This window comes from Chelonoidis abingdonii, chromosome 17, assembly GCF_003597395.2.
Source record: "Chelonoidis abingdonii isolate Lonesome George chromosome 17, CheloAbing_2.0, whole genome shotgun sequence".
Taxonomy (NCBI): Eukaryota; Metazoa; Chordata; order Testudines; family Testudinidae; genus Chelonoidis; species Chelonoidis abingdonii.
This window is the reverse complement of record NC_133785.1, coordinates 41489732-41515996: the sequence shown is the minus strand read 5'-3', so window position 1 is coordinate 41515996 and position 26265 is coordinate 41489732. Positions and strand designations below refer to the sequence as shown.

The 26265-nt window shown below is 48.9% G+C and overlaps 1 protein-coding gene across 4 annotated transcripts in view; it reads left to right on the top strand.

Moving 5' to 3' along the window:
* Window positions 1-26265, top strand: part of SETD5 (SET domain containing 5) — a 176894-nt gene that overhangs the window by 133386 nt on the left and 17243 nt on the right. For 2 of the 4 annotated variants that reach the window (XM_032798916.2, XM_032798915.2), the window contains 2 exons: window positions 445-731; window positions 11889-12022. In XM_032798916.2, the coding sequence (XP_032654807.1) occupies window positions 445-731; window positions 11889-12022 (421 nt within the window). Of the gene's footprint in view, window positions 1-444; window positions 732-10450; window positions 10552-11888; window positions 12023-25971; window positions 26159-26265 lie in introns of those variants that run through there. The other 2 variants (XR_004376294.2, XM_032798917.2) reach the window with 2 other exon arrangements.

The following is a 26265-nucleotide window of genomic DNA, read 5'->3' as shown; positions in this document are numbered from 1 at the left end:
AGCAATATCATGCTAACTATGATTTCTTGATGGTATCTAATCTGTCATGTGGGGGTTTTCCCTGTTTTGGTATATGATTCTTATAGACAAGTCGTTTAATCTCTGCCTCTGTCCCATCTGTAAAATTCCTACCTACTTCCCAGGGGAGGCGTCATTCATGTTTGTAACATGCTTTGAGATCTTCGCATGAAAGGAACTATAGAGATGCAAATCATCTCTTGTTTTTCATAAACAACTTGTTTTTCTAGTCCTGATTATAGCTCAGGGATACCCTATCCTGTGGTTTTATGCATGTTAAAATGTTTACTTGTATATGTAGTCAGTGCTCCTAGGGTAGCATATGAAGGGATAGCATCCTTCCCCCCTGGACCTGCCAACTTAGTGATTTGTCTGTTCAACTAACAGCCTCAGTCCCCCAGGCTCATGGTGGTGTTTCTCTCTCAGGTTTCTCTGCTGGAGTACCGCAAGCGAAAACAGGAAGCCAAGGAGGGAAGTGATTCAGTGCGATGCACAGTGACTCCTACCCGACAAGGCAGCAACAGCTTTGTGACTGACACAGATGCCAGCAGTGTGCAGGGCTCAGTAGTCCAAGCCCCATCCTCCCCACAAAGTGGCTGTTCTCCCTCACATCCCCACCTGCCTCACATAGAGGAGATCAGCCCACCGGACCTGAGGGTGGCTAGTTCCTCAACCTCACACTGCAAATCCCAGGAGAACATCAGCAGTAGGTGGTGAGTGTTCGCTCTCCTGACAAGGTGGTTGTTGCTTCATAGGAAGTGGGTCAGACACTCTGCTTGGGGCTTTCCCAAGAAGGTGTGTAAAGGCCTACAAATAGAATCAATCAGAAAGTCAGACAGCACTGGCAAGTGTCTGCTCACCCTGGATGGATCCTGGTTAGCCTTCTTACGGAATGGCTCTAGATAGATCGCCTGGCTTTAGAGCAGGACCACAGCACTGATTCTGGTTGACTCTATAGGTTGAATTCTACGGTATAAACACAAGTGATCCCAGCAGCCTCTTGAGCCAGCCCATTTGCAGATTAGATGCTAAATATCTGTGGTGGAAATTAAAAAACAATGTGAAGTTTCTTTTCTCCACCAATTTTTCTTTTTTTGGGCTTATTCTCCAGACTCTAGGACCATGTGCTTGCCTTGGGATTTGCACCTTAGCCTTTTACCACCAGACCTTGACTCTGAGTGTGGGTTGCTGTGACACCTTAATGCTAGCTTTTATTGAAAAAGATATTAATAATACACCTCCCCATGACCTTCAAACAGAGACTTATACCTTTGGCACGATGGCACATGCGGGAGATGAGAGGCAGCACTTGGTACATCTCTAATCTACGTCATGTGCAAATACCCTAGAACACAGGTTCACAAACTGTGCTCCAGGAACCTGTTGTGGTTCACATGGTGCTTGCCAGGGTTCTGTAGAGAGCTGTCACATGGTGCTCCAGGAACCTATTGTGGTCCACATGGTGCTGGCCTCACCTTATTTCCATCTGTTAAATTGCATTAAAAGTAGGGCTGTCAATTGATTAAAAAAAATTAATCACGATTAATCGCACTGTTAAACAATAATACAATACCATTTATTTAAATATTTTGAGGTGTTTTCTAAATTTTCAAATATATTGATTTCAAATACAACACAGAATACAAAGTGAACAGTGGCTCACTTTATATTTATTTTTATTACAAGTATTTGCACTGTAAAAAAACAAAAGAAATAGTATTTTTCAATTCACCTCATACAAGTACTGAAGTGCAATTTCTTCATCATAAAAGTTGAACTGACAAATGTAGAATTATGTACAAAAAAGATCTGCATTCAAAAATAAAACAAAGTAAACCTTTAGAGCCTACAAGTCCACTTAGTCTTATTTCTTGTTCAGCCAATCGTTCAGACAAACAAATTTGTTTACGTTTGCAGGCAATAATGCTGCCCACTTCTTGTTTACAATGTCACCTGAAAGTGAGAACAGGCATTTGCCTGGCACTGTTGTAGCCAGCATTGCAAGATATTTACGTGCCAGATGCACTAAAGATTCATATGTCACTTCATGCTTCAGCCACCATTCCGGAGGACATGCGTCCATACTGATGACAGGTTCTGCTTGATAACAATCCAAAGCAGTGTGGACTGACCCATGTTCATTTTCATAATCTGAGTCAGATGCCACCAGTGGAAGGTTGATTTTCTTTTTAGGGTGGTTCGGATTCTGTAGTTTCCGCATGGGAGTGTTGCTCTATTAAGACTTCTGAAAGCATGCTCCACACCTCATCCCTCTGATTTTGGAAGGCACTTCAGATTCTTAAACCTTGGACAAATAGTGTAGCTATCTTTAGAAATCTTACATTGGTACCTTCTTTGCTTTTTGTCAAATCAGCAGTGAAAGCATTCTTAAAATGACAAAATGTGCTGAGTCACCATCCGAGACTACTATAACATGAAATATATTGCAGAATGTGGGTAAAACAGAATAGGAGACATACAGTTCTCCCCCAAGGAGTTCAGTCACAAATTTAATGAACACTTTTTTTTAACGAGCATCATCAGAATGAAAGCACATCCTCTGGAATGGTGGCCAAAGTATGAAGTGGCATACGAATGTTTTAGTATATCTGGTATGTAAATATCTTGCAATGCTGTCCACAAAAGTCCCATGCGAACTGCTGTTTTCACTTTCCAGTGACATTATAAATAAGAAATGGGCAACATTATCTCCTATAAATGTAAAGAAACTTGTTTGTCTTAGTGACTGTCTGAACAAGGAGGAGGACTGAGTAGACTTGTAGACTCTAAAGTTTTGCATTGTTTGTTTTATTTTTGAGTGTAGTTTTGTAACAAAAAAAATCTACATTTGTAAGTTGCACTTTCACAAAAAAGAGATTACACTACAGTACTTGTATGAGGTGAATTGAAAAATATTACTTTATCATTTTTACAGTGCAAATATTTGTAATAAAAATAATATAAAATGAGCATGTACAATTTGATTCTGTGTTGTAATTGAAATAAATATATTTTAAAACAGAAAAACAAAAAATATTTCATAAATTTCAATTGGTATTCTATTGTTTAACAGTGTGATTAAAACTGCAATTAGTCGTGATTAATTTTTTTAATCGTGATTAATTATTTTTAGTTAATCGCATGAGTTAACTGCGATTAATCAGCAGCCCTAGGTTAAAAGGCAAAAAGACATTCATTTCCCGATACTAATTCTGTGTGTAGGCAATTGCTGTCCTTGACACAGGGGGAGGGAGGTGGGTCTGGGCAATGCGGTGTAGGAAGTGGGGTCCACGAGAGTTTCTATTAAGATTTGATCCACAATGGAAATGCCTGAGAAGCCGTATGCTGGAGTGAGTTTACCGCAATGACAACCCCAGAGAAAGGCATGAAAGAAAAGAGTTTGTTCTTTAAAAAACAGTGTGTCTTGCCCTGCGGTCTCAGTGTTCCACACACAATGGAGATGCTGGGAGAAGCTGGGACTGGCTGAGCTGGGGCCCTGCATGAAAAAAGATGGTTACTCGCCTTTATGACTGTTGTTCTTCAAGATGTGTTGCTCATATCCATTCCAATTAGGTGTGCGCGCGCCGCATGCACGATCATTGGGAGATTTTTACCCTTGGTGGGTTGGCTGTGATGCCCTTATGGCACTGGATATATGCCCCTGCCGACCCAGCACCCCCTCAGTTCCTTCTTGCTGGCTACTCCAACAGTGGGGAAAGAGGGCGGATTTGGAATGGATATGAGCAACACATCTCAAAGAACAACAGTTACAAAGGTGAGTAACCGTCTTTTCTTCTTCGAGTGCTTGCTCATATCAATTCCAATTAGGTGACTCCCAAGCCTTACCTAGGCGGTAGGGTCGGAGTGAAATGTCACGAAGTGAAGGACCACTGAATCAAATGCAGCATCATGCCTGGACTGCTGCACTATTGCATAGTGGGATACAAAGGTACGTACTGATGACCAAGTTGCTGCCCTACAGATCTCTTGTATGGGCGCATGAGCCAGGAAGGTGGAGGACGAACTCGAGCCCTAGTAGAGTGGGCAGTCAGGAGCAGCGCCAGGGTTTTTGGCTCCCTACGCGGGGGTCCGTCCGCGCTCCCGGTCGTTGGCGGCAGTTCTGCGGCAGGCGGGAGGGGGGGTCCTTCCGCGCTCCCGGTCTTCGGGGCACTTCGGCAGCGGGTCCCGGAGCGAGTGAAGGACCTGCCACAGAATTGCAGACGACGACCCAGAGCGCGGAAGGACCCCCGCCGCCAAATTGCTGCCCTCCCAAATCCTGGCGCCTAGGCGACCACCTAGGTCGCCTAAATGGAAGCGCCGGCCCTGTGGGCAGTAAGGTGCGTAGTTGGGATACCAGCCAAGTCATAGCACACACGGATGCATGATGAGATGCGCTGTGTGGAGACCGGGAGGCCCTTCATCCGGTGTGCCACCATTACAAACAGCTGGGTCATCCTCCTAAAGGGTTTCGTTCTTTTGATGGAAAAGGCGAAGCCTCTGGAAATGTCTAGGGAATGCAGCTGTTGCTCTCGTCAAGAGGCGTGGGGCTTCAGAAAGAAGACCGGAAGGAAGATGTCTTGGTTGACATGGAAGGCAGACACCACCTTAGGAAGGAAGGTGGGGTTTGGTTGCAGCTGTACCTTCTCCTTATGAAACACCGTATACAGTGGTCCAAAGTGAGGACTCGAAGCTTCAAAAAACGTCTCGCCCAGATGATAGCGACAAGGAAAGCTGTTTTCCAGGAAAGGTACAGAAGCAAGCAAGTGGCCATTGGCTCGAACAGGGCACCCATGAACCTGGATAGGACCAGGTTGAGGTCCCACGTAGAGGCCAAATGCCGAATTTGTGGGTACAGACGTTCCAATCCCTTGAGGAATCTGCTGACCATAGGATTGGAGAAAACCGAACAGCCGTTTTCGCCCGGGTGGAAGGCCAAAATTGCTGCTAGGTGTACTCTGATGGATGAAACTGCTAGGCCTTGCTGTTTCAAAGACAAAAGATAATCTACTATGGTAGGTATTGGCACCGCCAGAGGGGCAGTATTGCTCAGGGTACACCAGCAGGAGAAACTCTTCCACTTGGCCAGATATGTGGACCTAGTAGAGGGCTTTCTGCTACCCAAGAGTATGTGCTGCACCGAGCGGGAGCAACGCAGCTCAGAATGAGTTAGCCATGCAGCATCCGTGCTGTGAGATGGAGGAATTGCAGGTCCGGATGACACAGTCGGCCGCGCTCCTGAGTGATCAGGTCCAGCCACAACGGTAGTGGAATTGGTGTGGTCACTGACAGATCGAGGAGAGTGGGGTACCAATGTTGCCTGGGCCGTGCTGGGGCGATCAAGATTAAGTGGACCTTGTCTCTTTGCAATTTGAGAAGGACCGTGTGGACTAATGGGAATGGAGGAAAGGCGTAGAGCAGATGGTCTTTCCACGGCCTCAGGAAGATGTCCGATAGGGAGCCTGGGGAGCATCCCTGGAGAGAGCAGAACACTTGGCACTTCCGATTCTCGCAAGAGGCGAAAAGGTCTATGTGGGGAAACCCCCACTTCCGGAAAACAAAATGGATAACATCCGGGCGAATCGACCACTTGTGAGCCAGAAAGGACTTGCTGAGGCGATCTGCCAAAGTGTTTTGGACTCCTGGGAGAAATGACACCACCAGGTCGATCGAGTGGACTATGCCGAACTCCCACAGGCGAATGGCTTCCTGTCAGAGGGGGGACGATCGCGCTCCCCCTTGCTTGTTGATGTAAAATATGGCCGTTGTGTTGTCTGTGAAGACTGCGACACAACGGCCCTAAAGGTGTTCGTGGAACACCTGACACGCCAGGTATACTGCTCTCAGTTCCCGTACGTTGATATGCAGGGTTATCTCTTATGTGGACCAAGGACCCTGTGTGTGTAGGTCCACAAGGTGAGGCCCCAGCCCAGAGATAATGCGTCTGTGGTTAGGACTAGGGAGGGCTGTGGGGCATGGAATAGCATCCCCCCTCATACAAAGTTGGGGTTCAACCACCAAACCAGGGAGGTTAAGACTTCCGTCAGTACCGTGAACACCATGTCCGGATTGTCTCGGCCTGGACGGTAGACTGATGAGAGCCAGGCCTGAAGTGGACGGAGGCGTAGTCTGGCATGTCTGGTCACGAAGGTGCAAGACGCCGTGTGTCCCAGTAGACTGAGGCAAGTGTGTGTTGTCGAGGTTGGGAAGCTTCGAAGGCCGTGTATAATGCTTGCCATGGACTGGAAGTGGGCATGCAGTAGGCATGCTTGGGCAAGATTTGAATCCAGGACTGTTCTGATGAAGTCTGTTCTCTGGGTCAGCTGCAAAGTGGACTTTTTGACACTGAACAGCAGGCCCAACTGTCTGAACAAGCTCATGGTGAACCGAACATGAGATTGCACCTGGAGCCCAGCACGACCCCAAAAGAGCCAGTCGTCAAGGTACGGAAACACTTGCATCTGATGTCGATGGAGCAAGGTAGCTACGACAGCCATACACTTTGTAAATACCCTCGGTGCCATGGATAGGCCGAAGGGGAGGACGATAAACTGGAAGTGTCGTTGACTGACCACAAAGTGAAGGAAGTGCCTGTGCGGTGGGAAGATCGCTTTGTAGAAGTACGTGTCCCTCATGTCAAGAGCAGCGTACCAGTCTCCAGGATCCAGGGAAGGGATAATGGTCCCAGGGAAACCATGCAGAACTTCAACTTTGCCATAAATTTGTTGAGTCCACACTGGTCCAGAATGGGCCGTAGGCCCTCCCCCGCTCGCCTTGGGGATTAGCAAGTAGAGGGAGTAAAACCCCCTGCCCCTCAGATCCCTTGGAACCTCCTCTGTAGCTTCAATAGCCAGGAGTGTCTGCACCTCCTGTAGAAGGAGTTGCGCGTGAGGGGAGTCTCTGAAAGGGGGCAGGAGGGGATAAAACAAATTGAGTCGGTATTCACTTTCCACTGTGCGTAGGACCCAGCAGTCTGACGTTGTGCGGGACCATGCAGGGAGGAAATAGGAGAGGCGGCTGGTGAAAAGTGGGGAAGGATTCTCAGAGAAGACTGGTGCTCTGCCCTTAGGTGCACCTTTAAAAATTTTGTTTGGGCTCCGCCGATGGTTTGGGGGGGCCCTGGTTCTGGCCCATCTGAGGACCAGATTGCCGCCTCCTACCACCACGACCAGGGTATGCATGCCCAATGAGAGCATGATGGCCTGGTTATCCTTCAGACTCTGAAGTCAGTTTTGTCTGAAAATAGCCCCTAGCCATCAAAGGGCAGGTCCTGAAATGTTGTTTGCAGCTCCGGTGGAAGACTGGACACCTGCAGCCACGAGATGCGGTGCATAGCTATGCCTGAGGCTAGAGTTATAGCTGCCGAGTCTGCCGCATCTATGGACGCCTACAAGGATGTCCTGGCTACTTTCTTGCCCTCTTCTAGCAGGGCCCCAAACTTCTCCCTGTACTCCTGAGGAACCAGTTCTTTGAACTTCCACATAGAATTCCAGATATTATAGTTATAACGGCTCAAGAGGGCCTGCTGGTTAGCCACCCTAAGTTGTAGACCGCCAGTCGAATAGATCTTGTGCCTGAATACATCCAGGCATCTAGCGTCCTTGGATTTAGGAGTGGGAGCTTGTTGACCATGTCTTTCCCTCTCATTGATGGACTGTACAACGAGGGAGCACAGTTGGGGGTGAATGTACAAGTACTCATAGTCTTTGGAGGGGACCAAGTACTTCCTCTCCACCCTCTTGGCAGTGGGAGGAATAGACGCCAGAGACTGCCAGATTGTATAGGCATTAGCCTAGATGGTCCTAAAAAAGGGCAAGGCTATACGTGTGGGGGCATCGGCAGATAAAATGTCCACCACCGGATCCTCAACCTCCTCCACCTGGAGGTTCATGTTTTGTGCCACCCTATGAAGCAAGTCTTGGTGCACACGGAGGTTTGTAGGTGGTGGGCCAGAGGAGGATGTGCCCACCACCACCTCATCAGGGGAGGATGAGGAGGATGCGCCCAGGACTAATGGGTCATGGGGCAAGTCCTGCTGGCGGGGGGTCCTGCCCTAGGTCCTCTGTGCTAAAGGCATGGGCCTGAGCTGAGGATAGGGCCGTCGCCTCTGAGCCCCCTGAGGACGGGGGGAGACAGAATCTCGGGTCCCGGAGGCCACTGTCAGAGTGGGCAGAACGAGAAGCTCTCAATGGGACACCTTGAACCTGATGGTATGCCCAAGGGGTCCAAAAGGACCATTGTGAGGGTTCTTGAGCAGGATCCTGACCCTCATCATGCCATTGGCTAGCTCCATGTGCTTCTTGGTCATGGATGCGGTAGCCACTCTCCGCTTGGGACAACTTCGAGTTGGGGCGAGAAGGCCAAGGTGGAGCGAATCACTCATGCTGGGTTGCATTGTCATGCGTTGTTGGCCCACGCCACGGAGACAGAGATCGGCGCTGCATTCTCAAGCAGTACTGTGATCTGGACTGGGACCAACAGTCATATCGGTGCCAGGAGGTAGATCTGGACCTCGATGAAGATCTACGGGTGGAATGGCGCCGGGGACAACTTTGAGGAGACCAGCGCTGGGATCAGTGCCAGGAGTTGGACCAGTACCGACCGTACAGGGAAGGAGATCTTGAAGCGGCACAGTGCTGTGAGTATGACCGGCGCCAAGATGGTGATCAGTGCTGGGACTGCGAGCGGTGCCATAGAAGAGACCAGTGCCTGGATCGGGACCGTGACCTGGACTGGGACCAAGATCACTGCCTACCCTTCTCGTTCTGCGATAGAGGGCGCATCATGGAGGGCTTCCCTATCGGTGGAACAGCCCACACCGGCAGTACTGACAGTCCCGGCTCAGTGAGCGCAATCAGGTCGCGAGCAGTGGAGAAAGTCTCTGGGGTGGAAGGCAGGCTGAGCTCGACCATAGTGCGCACTGGGGAGCTTATGTGCACCAGACTCAACAGTGCTTGCAGTGCCGGAATCAACGGTGCCAGAGTTGGAGCCGTCGCGGGGCAGTCCAGCACGGGACAGCTCCAAGGAGGGCACAGGCAGTGCCGGCAACTGTACAGGAGCAGCAGGTTTGTTGTGCTGCTTCTTGGCTCCTGGAGATGGGAGTGGTGCCACACTGGTAACGGTGCCGGAGACATCTGGTGCCGGGAGTCTTTGTCAGTCCCTAGTCAATCCAGTGCCGGAGGTGCGCTTCGGACCAACGGCACCAGGTCTCGGCGCAGGGCAGAGACTGTCAGGCAAAATGCCACTTCCATGAGGAGCTGCTTCACACAAAAGTCCCGCTCTTTTTTTGTCTGAGGCTTAAATGCCTTACAAATGCAGCACTTATCTGATTGATGGGATTCCCCCAGGCACTTCAGACAGGAGTCATGGGGGTCTCCAGCAGGCATCGGCTTGAGGTAGGCCGAGCAGACTTAGGCATGGGCCTGGTACCAGGAAGGGGAGAAGCCCCTTACCTCCAATTACTATATACACTAACTACAAAATTACTATTAACTACAGCTAGAAACTACTAACAAGTACCCTATAACTACTATCTAGAGGTATAAACGAGCAAAGAGCTAGGGAAGTGGAGATCAGCTATGCCACGCTCCACAGTTCCAACAGCCGTCACGGGCGGTAAGAAGGAACTGAGGGGGCACTGGGTCAGCAGGGGCATATATCCGGCTCCATAAGGGCGCCACTCCAGGGGGCGCCTCAGCCAACTCACCAAGTGTTGCTAGGGTAAAAATCTTCCGACGATCGTGCACGTGGCGTGCGCACACCTAATTGGAATCGATATGAGCGAGCACTCGAAGAATGATTGCTCACTTTATAGCCTGTTTTGTAAAGGTTTAAAAGCAACCCCACATACACATGTGTACCATCCCTTCCTGCCTGGGAGAGCGGCATCGCTGAATGCAACAGCCACCCATAGGGATGTGGGATCACCTCTCCACATGGCAGCCAGGCTCCAGTGTCCACCTTTACATTACCTGCTTAATTCAGCTGCTCTGGGTTTGGTTCCTACTATGGCCTCATGAGCCAGTATCACTGCCTAAGGCTGGGGCTATAGTGCCATGCGGTTATCGAGGGTGAAGTGTTATCAGTATCTCTTTAAAATGAGATTAACCATTTTGCTGCCTTTCTTATCCTATTTACTCTTCCCTGTTTCTAATGGGTGTGGCTTGAGAGTGGACAGTCCCATTTCACTTCTAAATGGTGTTACAGAAGGCTCATGCTAGAGTAAAGGTTATAAAACAGTTTCATCCCAAGCCCCGTTTACACCTGTACACAGCTCCCTTGTACATTTCCAGACATACTTGCTGGCATAACAGGGACAGGAGGAAGTGGGAGCTAAAATTGCTGTGGTTTTTGGAGGTCTCCGTAGTTTTGCTGCATTCTACAATATCTGCAAATAGCTTTCATTTAAAAAAAAATAAGTTTCTGTCTCTTTCAGTTGCCAAGATACAGCCATCACAATGTAAACAGATGTGCTGCTGCCCTGTTAACCCAGCCTTGCAGAAAACTGTCTCCAGCCAAACAATAGCAGCAAAGAAGGTGTGAATTCACCCCCCTCACCCCATTCACCTCAGTGAGGAGTGAACTCTGCCCCTACCTCATTCACCTCACTGAGGTGTGAATTTCAGTGTCCATTTTGGGCCCTTAAAATGCTAATGTTGAGCACAAATTATATTTTCCTTTAATAAAAAAAAAGAGAGAAAATAAATGGAAAAACCACTTAATACAACATTGAGGTTGCACAGTTTAATTTTTATGTTTCCTGTCTAAGCTCCTGCACAATGTTAATCCAGCTACACTGCACATCTGTGTTTTATGCTACATATTTACTGTAGAAAAAACATGGGCTTTCTGTTATCGATGTACAGTGCCTAGAATAATGTGGCACCACACCAATCCTTGATTGGGGCACCCAGGCACTTCTGTATTACATATTAAATAACAAACATACACATTTAAGAAACTGCATGATCCACTGAACATGGTATGGGTATGCAGTGGTATGCAGTGGATCATACCCAGGAGACCTTGGTTCTCTTCCTGGCTCTGCCATTGTCCTGCAGTGTGACTTGAGGCAAGTCACTTCATCTCTTATTGTCCTCTTTGGGGCTGAGACTTTCACTGTGTGTTTGGACTGTAGGTAACACTATGTTGTTCCAATTTTGTGTGGGGCCTCTAAGTGCTACTGTGTTAAAAATAAAAAACAAATTGGACAAGGAAAACAGGAATGGAAAGTAGCATTTATAGGTAAAATGGCTAAGTTAACACTGCTCCAGGAACCTTGCTTTTGCTGATTATATTTTAACAAAGTTACCTTAATGTTGTATTATTATAGAGTATTACAGTAAACTGCTTTTTTATTTCCATATAGTGACTATATCTAGACTTATGTATCCTAGGATTTCCAAAATGCTCTTAAATCTTGATACCCTTTTCTGAGAGAGGAGGACCCAAACTCACTTAGACCACAATGAAACATCAAATATCATGCAATCATTTGACAACAAAGAGAAGAGATCTCATTGCCCCAGTGCAGTGCTTTAGAAAACACTTAACGGTAGTCATATTTGGTAGCCAGCAACTAACTGATAGAGTAAAATCCACCAGGGTTTGTTGACATCACAAAAGCAGCGCAGAACCTTAATTCTCATAATTGTTTGGTGAACCCATTCTTCTACCACCCCTGCTCCTCTGTATGGCAGGGACTTGCACTCCAGCACTGACTTCACACTAATCATTCTAAGCAGAATATTTTAAGAGCTTAAAAACAAAGCCCTCTTGTAATTGTATCAAGCGGCCCACAACCCCCACGCCTTGGTCATTGTGCTCAAAGATCCGTAGTAACAGCCCTCAACTCTTATTGCTTCTTCTTTCAGGATGGTCCCCACATCTGTGGAGCGGCTTCGAGAGGGCCGTGGTATTCTTGAGAAGGTTCTGCGCAGTGGTGCAAAGATATCTCAGAGAGGAGAGCCCTCGCCCACGGGTGACAGTGCTGCTGAGAGAGATCCAGGTAAACAGATGAGCCTTTTGAAGGAGAGCTGCATTTCATACTTAGACAGATGGAACTGACTCTGTTAAGAATAGATTTAGCTGCAGGCTTGGCTCTCAGGTAAGTGTCACCTCCATGTTTGACATCACCAGTATCCTATGGGAGCCTTTCCCTGAGCACATTTCCTCGTGAGTCAAACAAGACCCTTAAGTCTGCTTCCGTCACCCTTCAGGCCTCGAAAGTCTTGGAGTTGACTGCAGCATTTGATCCCACAACTAGATCACAGATTTTCTCTTTGACCTTGGACAAACTACCCTAAGCCTCAGTTTTCCTGTTCCTGAACGATGGGGATAGTACTGGCATCAGGAGGCTGGTGAAGTTAATTAGCTGTACAGTTCTCTGAAGATACCAAGCACCAAATTTCCTCACAAAAAGTAACCTGAGAATTATAGATTCTTTAAACTCAGGAAACAGATAGTTAAGGTTCCAATCATAGTCTTAATTCTGCCCCTTTATTCCCTGCCGCCTGCCAAGTGAATATCGTGGTCAGTTGTAAAATTCGCCTGACCTCTTGCGTATATAATTTTTATGAGTTTGACCTTCAGTTACATATAGCCATCCTTCCCATCTCTGGGTGTAGGGGAGCCCTCACTGTGTGTCAGGGTTCTGGGGTTTGAGGGAATGCAGGAAAAGGGTCCCTGAGTGCTCTCGCCCTCTGCTTACTAAGACGCTGGGTGGATCTACAAATATCACAAATGACCCTGAGGTGTCAGGATCAACTGAACTGAATTGAGCTCCTTCAGCACCAACTTAGTGGTGTACCTACCGTCACCAAGCAAAGGCCTGAGAGCAACAGACTCAGGCTGTATCAGAGCAGTGGGGAAATCAAATACCAGCAGCACTGTGATGTTATGGTTGAAATCCTGGCCCAACTGAAGTAAAGGGAGTTTTATCATTGACTGACTTCAAAGGAGCTGGGATTTTACCACAGAAGAGACGATGGTCTTGTGGTTAAGGAACTGGACTTGGACTTGAAAGGTCTGGATTTAATTCCTGGTTCTTGGAACTGGCTCCCACTATGACCATGGACAAGTCACTTAATCTCTGTGTCTCAGTTTCCCATCTGTAAAATGGAACCTTTACCCTTTCTATTTAGACTTCAGACTGTTTAGGGCAGAGATTCTCTCTTATAATGCCCAGCACAATAGGATTCTGGTCTCACTTGAGACCTAGAATAAATTGTTGTGGACATTATTAAGCAACTTAGAAATCCTGGAGAGAGAGAGAGCAGGCTTTGCCCCTAGTTGCTTATATCTAGAAGCTCATAGAAGAGGCACCCCAGTGGATCTCTCTGTCCATTGGTAGCTTGTGGGAGGGCCTGAGTGTCTCACGTAGCCACAACCCAAGTCATGTGGGGCTTTATAGATCAAATCAACACCTAGATTGCACCTAGAGGTAAGCTGGGAATCAGTGCAGATTCTAGAGAACAAGCATTATGTTCCCTCCAGCTAATGCTAGTTAGCAGGCTTCTGCATTCTGCACTAGCTGAAATTTCAAAGTGGTTGTCTTCTGCTCCCACGCAGCTGGAGGAAGTGTCTCCACCTCCCCTTACTGAAGAGCCATGTTCAATCAGCATCATTGTGCTAGTTCTTGTTTTAAAGCAAGTTTTTTGAGTTACAAATGGACACGGGTTTCCAAACAGCTAAATACTCACTATACAAGAAGTGCCCTTAGGGATGCTCAACTTCAGTATGTGTGCGTGCCTGGGCATTCCTGATCAGAAACTTTCATCAGGACTGTCCTTAGGTCCACAGCTGCGCCCTACACATCCCCATGGTCTGGTGTGAGGGTATAAGGGGGTTGGGCTCACTGCCACTCCAGTTCCTTCTCAGCTGCCTGCAGCTTGAGAGGGAGTGTTGCAGTGTCCACTATAGATAACCATGTGGTTTTCTGCTTTATTTTCTTATTTATTCTTATGCTTCTTTCTTCATAATTTTTTAATATTTAATTTTTCTGTTTAACATAGTTTTGTGGTTTGGGGGGTTTACTCCCTCTTTCCTTTGTTTGCCCAATCTGGGCTTCTGGATTTGCCCTCAATCCACTACTTCAACTAATTGGTTATGCCCAAAATCCCTGTCGGACCTGTCCCAGGTCTCTTTCCGACAATGAGAGACATTGAATCTGCCTCTGCTGATTTGAAGAGACCCACATTCCTATGGTCTGCTCACATTTTAAAAGCAGATTTCAAAAACTTGAGGAGTGGCTGAAATTGTTGATAGAGCATTCCAGGCCCTCGCACCCTCCCTCTCCTGCCCCGAACATCAGCTTTGGCTGCTTAAAGAGCTCCAGTGACTGTGTCTGCTGCAGTAAGCAGAAACCCTGGGGCCGTCAGAACCATCCAGACCTTTTAAAAAAAAAATTCTCCAGAATAAGAATCTAAGAGAACCGCAGAATTGTAGGACTGGAAGGGATCTTGAGAGGTCTCTAGTCCAGTCCCCTGCACTCATGGCAGGGCTAAGTATTATCTAGACCATCCCTAACAGGTGTTTGTCTAACCTGCTCTTAAAAACCTCCAGCAATGGAGATTCCACACCCTCCCTAGGCAATTTTCTCCAGTGTTTAACCACCTTGAAAGGAAGTTTTTCCTAATACCCAACCTAAACCACCCTTACTGCAATTTAAGCCCATTGCTTCTTGTCCTAGCCTCAGAGGTTAAAGAGAACAGTTTTTCTCCCTCCTCCTTGTAACAACCTTTTATGTACTTGAAAACTGTTATCACCCCCCTCACTCTTCTCTTCTCCAGACTAAACAAACCCAGTTTTTTCAATCTTCCCTCATAGGTCATGTTTTCAAGACCTTTATCGTTTTTGTTGCTCTTTTCTGGACTTTCTCCAATTTGTCCTCGTCTTTCCTGAATTGTGGCGCCCAGAACTGGACATAATACTCCAGCTGAGGCCTAATCTTGTGTCTTGCTTACAAAACTCCTGCTAATACAGCCCAGAATGATGTTTGCTTTTTTTTCCAATAGAGTTACACTGTTGACTCATATTTATCTTGTGATCCACTATGACCCCCAGAACCCTTTCCACTGTACTCCTTCCTTGAAAGTCATTTCCCATTTTGTATGTGTGCAACAAATTGTTCCTTCCTAAGTGGGAGTACTTTACTGAATTCCATCCTATTTACTTTAGACCATTTCTCCAGTTTGTCCAGATCATTTTGAATTTTAATCCTATCCTCCATAGCACTTGCAACCTCTCCCAGCTTGGTATCGTCCACAAACTTTAGAAGTGTGCTCTCTGTGCCATTATCTAACACATTGATGAAGATATTGACCAGAATATAGGGAAGCTGTGGCTTCCACCTTCTCCAATATTAAGAACCTGACACCAGTTTAAAAGGCCATACCACGTACCAAGAAGTCATCTGTTAAACAACAGAGAGTGGTATCGATGTTAGCACCAGACTCAGTACCTTTGAAGAATAAAAACTCTTCTAAAACCAAGCCAGAATCGTCACTGGCACTGTCTTCTGCAACCAATCGAGGAAAATGCCCAGACCACACTTCTGAACTGTCTCCAATACCCCTACATGTACTGATAACTGAGGTTTCCTATCCAGAGTCTCTCATACTGTCCAGGCTCCTTTTGCAGAAGGACCTTCAAATTCTGAGTCTCCATTGCTGAGTGGTACTGAGACTCATTCCCCACCAGAACTGACTTATCTACCAGAGTCAGCTTACCCTCTGGTCTGATCTACAATGCTGACTTGACCTCTGGTACCGATGCAGTCACCAGCCCCATACAGGCATTTTGAGGTTACTAAGAGGCAGTTTCAGCCAGTACCAACATACCCTCTTGCAGAACTATCTTACCAGCCAGCAAAGTCTCAGCTTCCATACCAGTGCAGTTACCAGACCCTCTCCAGCCCTGGTACCAGCAGTCACTGATACCAGCACTGTTTGTCCCTCAGGTGGACACAGGAGATGACACTGAATCTGATTCCAAGAAGTCCATACAGGGCTCCTCCACCTTCCCATTCCAGCTTCCCTCCCTTTGAGGTGCACCCCCAGGAAGAAATTCCCAGCAGAAGATGCACCCAGCAGTCTTGGGGTCCTAACTTTTCTCTTATGCCCCAACACAATGGGCTTATTAGAACCCATGGCCCTGTTATGGCAAGCAGTTTTACAGGGTTCCATCTCATAAGAGGGCGTGTCAAGAGCAGCAATCACCGACCCTGGTTCCTGCTCAACAGACGGACTTATAGAGGAGCAAGAGCCAAGTGGAAAAGAAGAAAAAAAAAAAAAATCTTCCCATAAATCCTCCTTGCCATACAAGGTTGTTATGCCTCCCCCACTAATAATTTCAAGGCCTTTGAAACGGATCGCAGAGGCCTTGAAAATTCTTTTGGAAGAGATACAGGAACCCAGCATTCCCTGTTGGACATTCTCCATATGCCTCCTCAGGACAAAATTGCCTTGCCCATCAATGATGCTCTACTGTCTCCAGCCCCTAAGGAGTGAGGTAAACTCCAGCTACTCTACCACCTACTTGTAAATGTGCTGATTAAAAAATGCAGTATTCTACCCAAAGGCTCAGGGTATTTTTTTCTCTCACCCTATACCTAACTCCCTGGTTGTCAAGGCCTGTGATGAACGAAACCAACCACATCGGTCCTGCTCTATGCCATCCGAGAGGAAGCAAAAAGGCTAGATCTTGGCGACAAAAGCTGCTCCTCAGCCTCTTTGCAGTGCATAGTAGCCATTTACCAGGCCCTGATGGCAAAACATGATTTTACAAATTGAGTTTGTCTTTTGACCACCTGCCACAGAACCAGAGGGAACAATTTCGCCCACTGATAATGGAACCCCAGACAATCTCCAAAGCTTCTCTCGTGATCTTGCTCAATGGTGCTAATACAGTTGCATGTTCTGTATCTATGGCAGTGGTCATGCATCAAACGTCTTAGTTCCAGTTTTCCTCAGGAGATACAAAACACTGCTGAAGACCTTACCTTCAAAGGACCCAAGCTATTTGGTGAGGCCACAGACAGATCCTTTCATTCACTAAAAGACTCCTGGGCGACACTGTGATCTCTGGGCATCTATATGACTGTGACAAAGAAAATATAAGATCACTGGGGGCTCAACAATCTTGCCTAGTCCACTATCAACCCATGAAACTATCTGAACCCCCATCTGCCACCAAGAAGGGGCCATTCTTCTTCGAGTGATTGCTCATATCGATTCCAATTAGGTGTGCGTGCGCCGTGTGCATGTTCGTTAGAAGACTTTTACCCTAGCAACACTCAGTGGGTCAGCTGGGTCGCCCCCTGGAGTGGCGCCGTTATGGCACCGGCTATATACCCCTGCCGATCCAACGACCCTTCAGTTCCTTCTTACCGCCCGTGTCGGTTGTTGGAATAGTGGAGCGCGGCTTAGCTGATCTCCACCTCCCTAGCTACTCGTAGTTTTCTCGTTGTTATTGTGTATATAGTTCAAATTTCTGTACTTGCAGTTAGTTTATTATTTTCTTTAACATAGTTAGTGTATATAGTTAAGAGAGGTTCAGGAATTAGCCCGTTCCCCTCACCCGGTGCCGAGGCCCATACCCGGTTCACCGGGTTTGAAACCGTGCTCGGCCTGTCACAAGCCGATGCCTACAGGAGATCCTCACGACTCCTGCCTGACCTCGCAGATAAGTGCCGCATTGCAAGGCCTTCAAGCCGCGGACCAAAAAGGAGCAGGACTTTCATCTCAGACAGCTCCTGATGGAGGCAGCTCTTACTCCTACACCCTTGGCACCGAGCGCCGGACAGTCCACACCGGGGAGAAGTGCATCTTCGGCACTGGAGCGCACCGGTACCGCTAAGGCCCCTCGGCACCAACTGTCGCTGGCCCAGATGTCTGCTCTGCACCGCTCCCTCTCCCCGCAGGTCAAAAAACATGAGACTCCTGCGTCTTCCGTGTCCTCGCCGCAGTCGGAACACCCGCCTAAGTCGGACCGCCCGGCACCGACAACTGCCGTGGCACCAACAACTTCAGCACTGTCAATTCCGGTCCCGCAAGATCTGTCGAGTCCGGTGCCTGACAGCTCCCCAGCATGCGCTGTGGTTGAGCTTACTATTCCCTCCACGCCGGAGACATTCTCTACGGCAAGGGAACTGATTGCACTGACAGAGTCTGCGCTGCCTCAACCCTCGGCACCGCCGGTGCAGGTTATACAGTTCATAGGCAAGCCTGTCCTACTAAGACCATCCTCCGTTGGCGCCGCTGAGAGGCACCGATCCCGATTGTGGTCCTACCGGTGTTCTCGGTCCCATTGCTGATCCCGGTCCCGACGCCACTCGCAGTTCCAGTACCGTTCTCCATCTCGGTACCGGTTGCACTCGTGGCACCGTTCAGGACCCCGTTCGCCGGCCTGGTGCTCTCGGTACTGATCATGCTTCCGGTACCGCTCACGGCACCGCACCTTTCGCAGCCACTCCCAGCGTCAAGCTTCGAGGTCCCGGTCAACCTCCCGGCACCGTTCCGGTCGCAGGTCCCGGTCTCGTTCCCGGTACCAGTATAGCGCCCGGTACCGCTCTCCGGTGCAGCGTACAGACAGACTACTCAGGGATGGAGACCATTCTCAGGGGTTTTCAGCTCCTCCTTGGCCATCTTGCCATGCATCTATGTCATCTCATGTGGACAGTGCTTTCTATGCACAGAACCGTGACTTAGATGTCCCCAGCCGTGTCTTCCAAGAGACCCAGGCTCAAGACCAAGGACCTCATCAGTGGTCCTTCTGGATGCCTTGGGCATATCACCAAGCCCAAGGTGGACCTTCAGTGCCATCACGCTCCGTACTCTCAGAGCACCGGGCGCCAGAGGCTACTGTTAGCCGCCCCCCTCCTGCGGGTACGGAGGATGCTCCCATTCAGGCACCAGACCCTCAGGTCCCACCAGAGCTGGACGTTGCCCAAGTCCACGAGACAACAGAGGACCCGATTGTCTCTGGCCTTTCCTCTTCCTCTTCTCCAGATGAAGCGGTGGCGGGGACATCCTCCTCAGGCCCTCCTCTAATTGACCTAAGGTCACATCAAGACCTGAGATGGGTGGCCCTGAATATGAACCTCCAGGTGGAGGAGGTTCCAGAGATGGAGGACCCGATGGTAGATATTTTGTCGGCTGACACTCCCACAAGGGTGGCCTTACCGTTTATTCGGACGATCCAAGCGAAGGCTGATACCATCTGGCAGTCTCCAGCATCTATTCCGCCCACAGCTAGGGGAGTTGAGAGGAAGTACATGGTGCCCTCTAAGGGGTACGAGTACCTCTACGTACACCCTCCTCCCTGCTCCCTCGTCGTCCAATCGGTTAACGAAAGGGAGCGCCATGGCCAGCAAGCCCCTGCCCCAAAAGCAAAGGAGGCTAGGCGCAAGGATTTATTGGGACATAAAATCTACTCTACAGGGGGCCTCCAACTCAGGGTGGCAAACCAACAAGCCCTGCTTAGCCGCTATAACTATAACACCTGGGCGGCGGTTGAGAAATTCACAGAGTTAGTCCCCCAAGGCTCGCATCAAGAGTTTGCGGCCCTTTTGGAGGAAGGAAAGAAGGTGGCGAGAACTTCTCTCTAGGCCTCATTAGACACAGCCGACTCCGCAGCCAGAACTCTGGCTTCAGGAATTGCCATGAGGCGAATATCATGGCTTCAGGTGTCAGGCATTCCACCTGAATTGCAGCACACAATACTGGACTTGCCCTTCGAAGGTCAGGGCCTATTTTCGGAAAAGACTGACCCTAGGCTGCAGAGTCTGAAGGACAATAGGGTGATCATGCGCTCGCTCGGGATGCACACACTGCAGACTCAGCGCAGACCCTTCCGGCCCCAGCCTCAGCGCCCTTACCCCCCGCCTAGACAGCGGCAGGACTTCGGCAGGAGGCGTGGCCGAGGCAATCATAGAGGGCAATCCAGACTCCAAGGGGGTCAGAATCACGGCCCCGCCAAACCACCCACGGGACCTAAACCAAACTTTTGAAGGCGCGCCCGAGGGTGACGTACCAGTTGTTCAACAGGATCCTTTCCCTCCCTTTTGCAACCACCTCTGCTTTTTCCTCCCTGCGTGGACCCAACTAACTTCAGATCTTTGGGTCTTACGCACGGTAGAATTTGGATACCACCTTCAGTTTATTTCGCCCCACCCCCCCATCCTCATCCCTCTTCAGGGACCCCTCTCACGAGCAAATCCTTTTGCAGGAGGTATGGTCCCTCCTTGCCATGGGAGCTATATAGGAGATACCGGAGGACTTGAGGGGCAAGGAGTTCTACTCCTGCTATTTCCTAATCCCCAAAGCGAAGGGGGGTCTCAGACCAATTCTAGACCTGCGGGGACTCAACAAGTTCTTGATAAAGTTGAAGTTCCACATGGTATCCCTGGGGACCATCATCCCATCCTTGGATCCTGGAGACTGGTATGCCGCCCTCGATATGAAGGACGCGTATTTTCACATTGCTATTTATCCTCCGCACAGACGGTACCTCAGGTTTGTGGTCAACCGTTGACATTTCCAATTTACGGTCCTTCCGTTTGGCCTCTCCACAGCGCCAAGAGCATTCACAAAGTGTATGGCCATAGTTGCCGCCTCCCTCCGTCGTCGACGCATGCATGTCTTCCCGTATCTCGACAATTGGCTCATTCGCGGGGCCTCCGAGACCCAAGTAACACAGCACATGGGCATCGTCAAGCACCTATTCATCTAACTAGGCCTGATGATCAACCTAGAGAAGTCTACTCTGGTTCCCACACAAAGAATAAGAGTTAATTGGGGCCATTCTGGACTCCAATCTCGCCAGGGCCTGCTTACCAGAGCCGCGGTTTCACGCAATGAAATCGATTATAGAAGGCCTACAAAAATTCCCAACCACTTCAGCTCGAACTTGTCTCGGCCTCCTGGGTCACATGGCTGCCTGCATGTTCGTGACCAAGCACACCAGGCTATGCCTACGTCCCCTTCAAACTTGGCTCTCCTCGATATACCACCTGGGGAGACACAATATAGACAGGATCCTCACAGTTCCCCTGAGACTCCTAGGCTCTCTCGACTGGTGGTTGACGCCCTCCCTGGTGTGTGCAGGGATGCCGTTCCATCCGCCCCAGCCTTCTGTGGCCCTGACAACGGATGCATCATCTCTCGACTGGGGTGCTCACCTCAGACATCTTCGCACTCAAGGCCTTTGGTCATCTCAGGAGCTGGCCTTGCACATCAATGTCCGAGAGTTGAGAGCAGTCCGCCTTGCGTGCCAGGCGTTTCAACAGCATCTGCAAGGCCGTTGTTTCTCAGTGTTCATAGACAACACAACGGCCATGTATTACATAAACGGGGGGGACACGGTCCTCCCCCATTTGTCAGGAAACCATTCAACTCTGGGACTTTTGTATAGCCCACTCGATAGACCTGGTAGCGTCCTTTCTCCCAGGGGTTCGGAACACTCTGGCGGATTGACTCAGCAGATCCTTCCACTCTCACGAGTGGTCGATCCGTCCGGACATTATTCATTCTGTTTTCCAGAAGTGGGGATTTCCCTGCATAGACCTCTTCACTTCCTGCGGGAACAGGAAATGCCAGATGTTCTGCTCCTTCCAAGGTCTCTCCCTGGGCTCGATCTCGGACGCTTTCCTGATACCATGGATGAGCCAACTGCTTTACGCCTTTCCACCATTCCCGCTGGTTCACGGGGTCCTGCTAAAGCTCCACAGGGACGGAGCTCGCTTGATCACGATCACCACAGCGTGGCCCAGGCAGCACTGGTACACCATGTTGCTCGATCTGTCGATAGCCAGCCCAATTACCCTGCCTCCTCACCCAGACCTCATAACTCAGGACCACGGCAGACTTCACCACCCAGACCTGCAGTCCCTTCACCTCAGGGCATGGCTCCTGCGTGGTTGAGCCAGTCAGAGTTATGCTGCTCTGCCTTAATACAACAAATACTCCTGGATAGCAGGAAACCTTCCACTTGGTCTACGTATCTGGCCAAGTGGAAGCGTTTCTCCTGCTGGTGCGAAACGCAAAATGTTACTCCCACCGAGATCTCGAACCCCACCATCCTGGACTACCTCTGGTCTCTCAAACAGCAGGGCCTAGCGGTATCATCACTGAGGGTGCACTTGGCGGCCATTTCTACCTTCCACCCAGGGGAGAGTGGTCGCACCCTATGGTTTCCAGGTTCCTCAAGGGCTTGGAGCACATATACCCCCAAGTACGCCGCCCTGCCCCTACCTGGCACCTCAGCCTGGTCTTAACCAGACTTATGTCTCCACCATTTGAGCCGTTAGCAACTTGCTCACTGCTATACCTGTCCTGGAAGACATTTTTCCTCGTAGCCATTACATCAGCCAGACGAGTCTCCGAGCTTCGGGCGCTCACGGCGGACCCACCGTATACTGTGTTTCACAAGGACAAAGTGCAGTTGTGACCACACCCAACATTCCTCCGTAAAGTGGTATCAGCCTTCCATGTCAATCAGGACATCTTCCTTCTGGTCGTTTTCCCGAAGCCGCACTCATCACGACGGGAGCAACAATTGCACTCTCTAGATGTCCGTAGGGTGCTCGCATTTTATATCAAACGGACGAAGCCCTTTCATAAATTGCCCCAACTCTTTGTCGCAGACCGAATGAAGGCCCTACCTGTCTTCTCCCAGAGGATCTCCTCTTGGGTGACAGCATGCATCCGCACTTGTTATGACTTGGCTCATGTTCCCTCAAGCCATCTCACCGCACATTCTACCAGTGCTCAGGCTTCATCTGCTGCCTTCTTGGCTTATGTACCAATCCAGGAAATATATCGCGCAGCTATCTGGTCCTCGATCCACACCTTTGCCTCACATTATGTTCTGGTTCAACAGTCAAGAGATGATGCAGCCTTTGGCTCAGCAGTTTTGCATTCTGCAACATCTCACTCCGACCCCACCGCCTAAGTAAGGCTTGGGAATCACCTAATTGGAATCGATACGAGCAAGCACTCGAAGAAAAGACGGTTACTCACCTTTGTAATGTTGTTCTTCGAGATGTGTTGCTCATATCCATTCCAAACCCGCCCTCCTTCACCTCTGTCGAAGTAGCCAGCAAGAAGGAACTGAAGGGCCGTTGGGGCGGCAGGGCGCCATAATGGCGCCACTCCAGGGGGCGACCCAGCCGACCCTCCGAGTGTTGCTAGGGTAAAAATCTTCCGACAAATGTGCACACAGCGCGCGCACACCTAATTGGAATGGATATGAGCAACACGTCTCGAAGAACAACAGTTACAAAGGTGAGTAACCGTCTTTTTTAACCTGTTGTTGAAAGTCATGCACTATCTCCTATTCCGGATCCGACAATGCATCTTTCTCCCATACACCTTTATGATGATTCTCTCAACCACTATCTGTCCTTCTGGGAGCTCATCACCTCAGACAGATGGATCCTGGAGGTGAGTTCTGCAGGCTATTCCATCCAGTTCAGCTCATTCTGCGTGCCCTCCCTCCTTGTCCATCTTCAAGGACCCTTAACATGAGTCTCCTGAGGCAGGAGGTACAGTTCTACCTAGTCAAATGTGTTCCACTGGTCTTCATCAGGAAATGATCCTATTCCCAGTACTTCCTTGTCCCCAAGGAAAATGGGGAGTGGAGACCAATTCTGGATCTCAGGACTTTAAACGTCTTTATCTGGTCTCAACAGCTCAGAATGGTAACTCTGTGTCCCTCCATGGATCCAGAAGATTGGTTGGTTTGTTTCCCTTGACTTTACGATGCTTATTTTCATATAGCAGGCCACTGCTTGTACAAACGTTTCCTATGTTTTGTGGTTGGCAGGGACCACTGCCAATATCATGTCCTGCCCTTCGACCTCTCCACTGTTCCAAGGTCTTTATCAAAGTCCTCTTGGCCATCGCAGCCTATCTCTGCCAGATGGGAATAATCATCTTTTCTTACCTGGACAATTGGCTCCTGAATGGTCACTCGTTTCTTGAAGTACAAACAGCAACCAACAGAGCCCTATTTCTGTTCCATTTCCTGGATCTCTGCCTCGGCGTGGAAAAGTCTACACTCTCTCGCACAAAAAACATAGACTCTGTTGGGGCCATGCCAGATTCCTATACCGCCACCAGATCATACTTGCTAACGGACAGGTTTTCCACAATGTTCAGCCACATTTCAACAGTACAGCAGAGCCTGCAAATCACAGAAATGGCTTGCCTTCAATTCATGGGTTGTATGTCAGCCTGTATGTTTGTGACATTCTTAGCAAGGATACTCTTTCTGTGTCTTCAAGCCTGGCTGAGAACCATCTACATTTCCAACAACACAGTCTATCCAAGCGGGTGTCCATACCTCAGAGAGTTCTCGATGGAAAGGTCCCCAAAAGGTATGCGTGGGAGTTCCATTTTAGCAGCCCCTTCCCACAAAGATCATCTCTACATATGCCTCCCTGCTAGGCTGGGGTGTGCACTTCCAAGATTTCACAGCGTAGATCAGAGTGGCCCCACAGGAGGCAATCCTCCATATCAGCATACTGGAACTCAGGATAGTGTTACGCTTGCCAGCAGTTCCTTTCCCATGTCAGGGACCACCCAACCAGAATAACGATGGACAACAGAAAAGCAATATATTATCTCAGTTGACAAGGAGTAGCAAGATCCCAGTTGTTATGCACCAAATCCATAAGACTGTGGAACTGGTGCATATCATATCACATACAGATCTCAGTTTACCTACCAGGATGCAGAATACAGTGGCAGACTCCCTCTGCCTCAACCACAAGTGGGAGGTGAATGATATGGTATGCCGAAGGACACATCTTACCTGGGGCCATCTGGAGACAGATCTGTCCATGACACCATCCAATGCAAAGTGCAGATGATTCTGTTCAGGAGGCGAGAGGGCACAGTGGCCACTTGATGGGAGGTGCCCTAGTTGTCTTTTGACCCCATGTATCTCTGCATGATCATCTCCCGACACCATCACTACTCAAGGTCCTGATCAAATGGAAACAGGAGAAATTAGTAGCCCTCCACATTGCAGCATCATGACCAAGGCAGGTATGGTTTCCAGAGCTTGTTTGCATGTCTCAGCAACTGCCTCCACCTTCCCCTGACAGTAGAGTTCTTCACCAAGGAGTTGGAATTGCTCCCTTCTTCCCCCAACCTTCCCCTCAAGGCGTGACTACTAGATGGCTCTCTGGTATAGAACAAGACTGCTCTCCAGAGGGACAAACAGTGCTGCTCCATAGTGGAGAACCTAGCTTCAGCAGTGGAAACGTTTTCATGTTTGGTGCAGCCACCAGTTTTATGCTTCCTCTTGAGTCTTGTCTGACACACATTCTTTATTATCTGCTAAAAATTTTAAAAACAGGATTATAGCTGAGCTCAGTTACAGTTAGTTTGGCAGCTATCACAACTTTTCACCCCCTAGTGAGGGGTTTTCAGTCTTCACTCATCCAGTGACTGACATTTATTAAAGGCCTGTTCAACCATTTTCCTCCTCTCAAAGAACCTACTCTACAGTCGGACCTCATCTTAGTTCCTAATGCGCTCCATTAGAACCTATGGAGAGTTGTCCCCCTCCAAGAGTGATAGCTCATTCCACCAGGCCTCGTCTACCTTGTAGCCCTACTAAAAACATATGCATCACAGACATCTTCAAGACAGTCACCTGGTCTTTGACACGCCCTTTCCAGCGCTATACTCTCATACCTGCTTTCAGGGTCAACACTGTCTGTGGTGATTCTATTCGATACTCTCTACTCAATCAGCCTCCTTAGCACCCTTCTCCATAATTGAGGTACTGCTCAGGAATCACCTCATGTGGACAACTTTTATAGGGACTCTACTTGAAGAAGGAGAGGTTACTTACCTTTTAAAGTAACTGGAGTTCTTTGAGATGTGGGTTCCCACTGTCCACCCTCTGTTCCCTCTGCCTTGGAGGTTTCTCAGGGTTCTTTTCCAGTTAAGAAAGAACTAGAGTGGCAGCAGGTCCATGCACTCACCATGGAGCATGACAGCGTGTTGGTCACAGGCTCTGACCTGCAGATGCTGCTGCTGAAAATCTCTCATCAAGAGTGCATGGGCATGTGCATGTTCTCATGTGGCGCACCCATAGGGACGTAATTCTCAAAGAATTCCAGTTACTGTACGAGGTAAGTAACTTCTTTTTTTTCAAGTATCAGAGGGGTAGCTGTGTTAGTCTGGATCTGTAAAAGCAGCAGAGAATCCTGTGGCACCTTATAGACTAACAGACGTT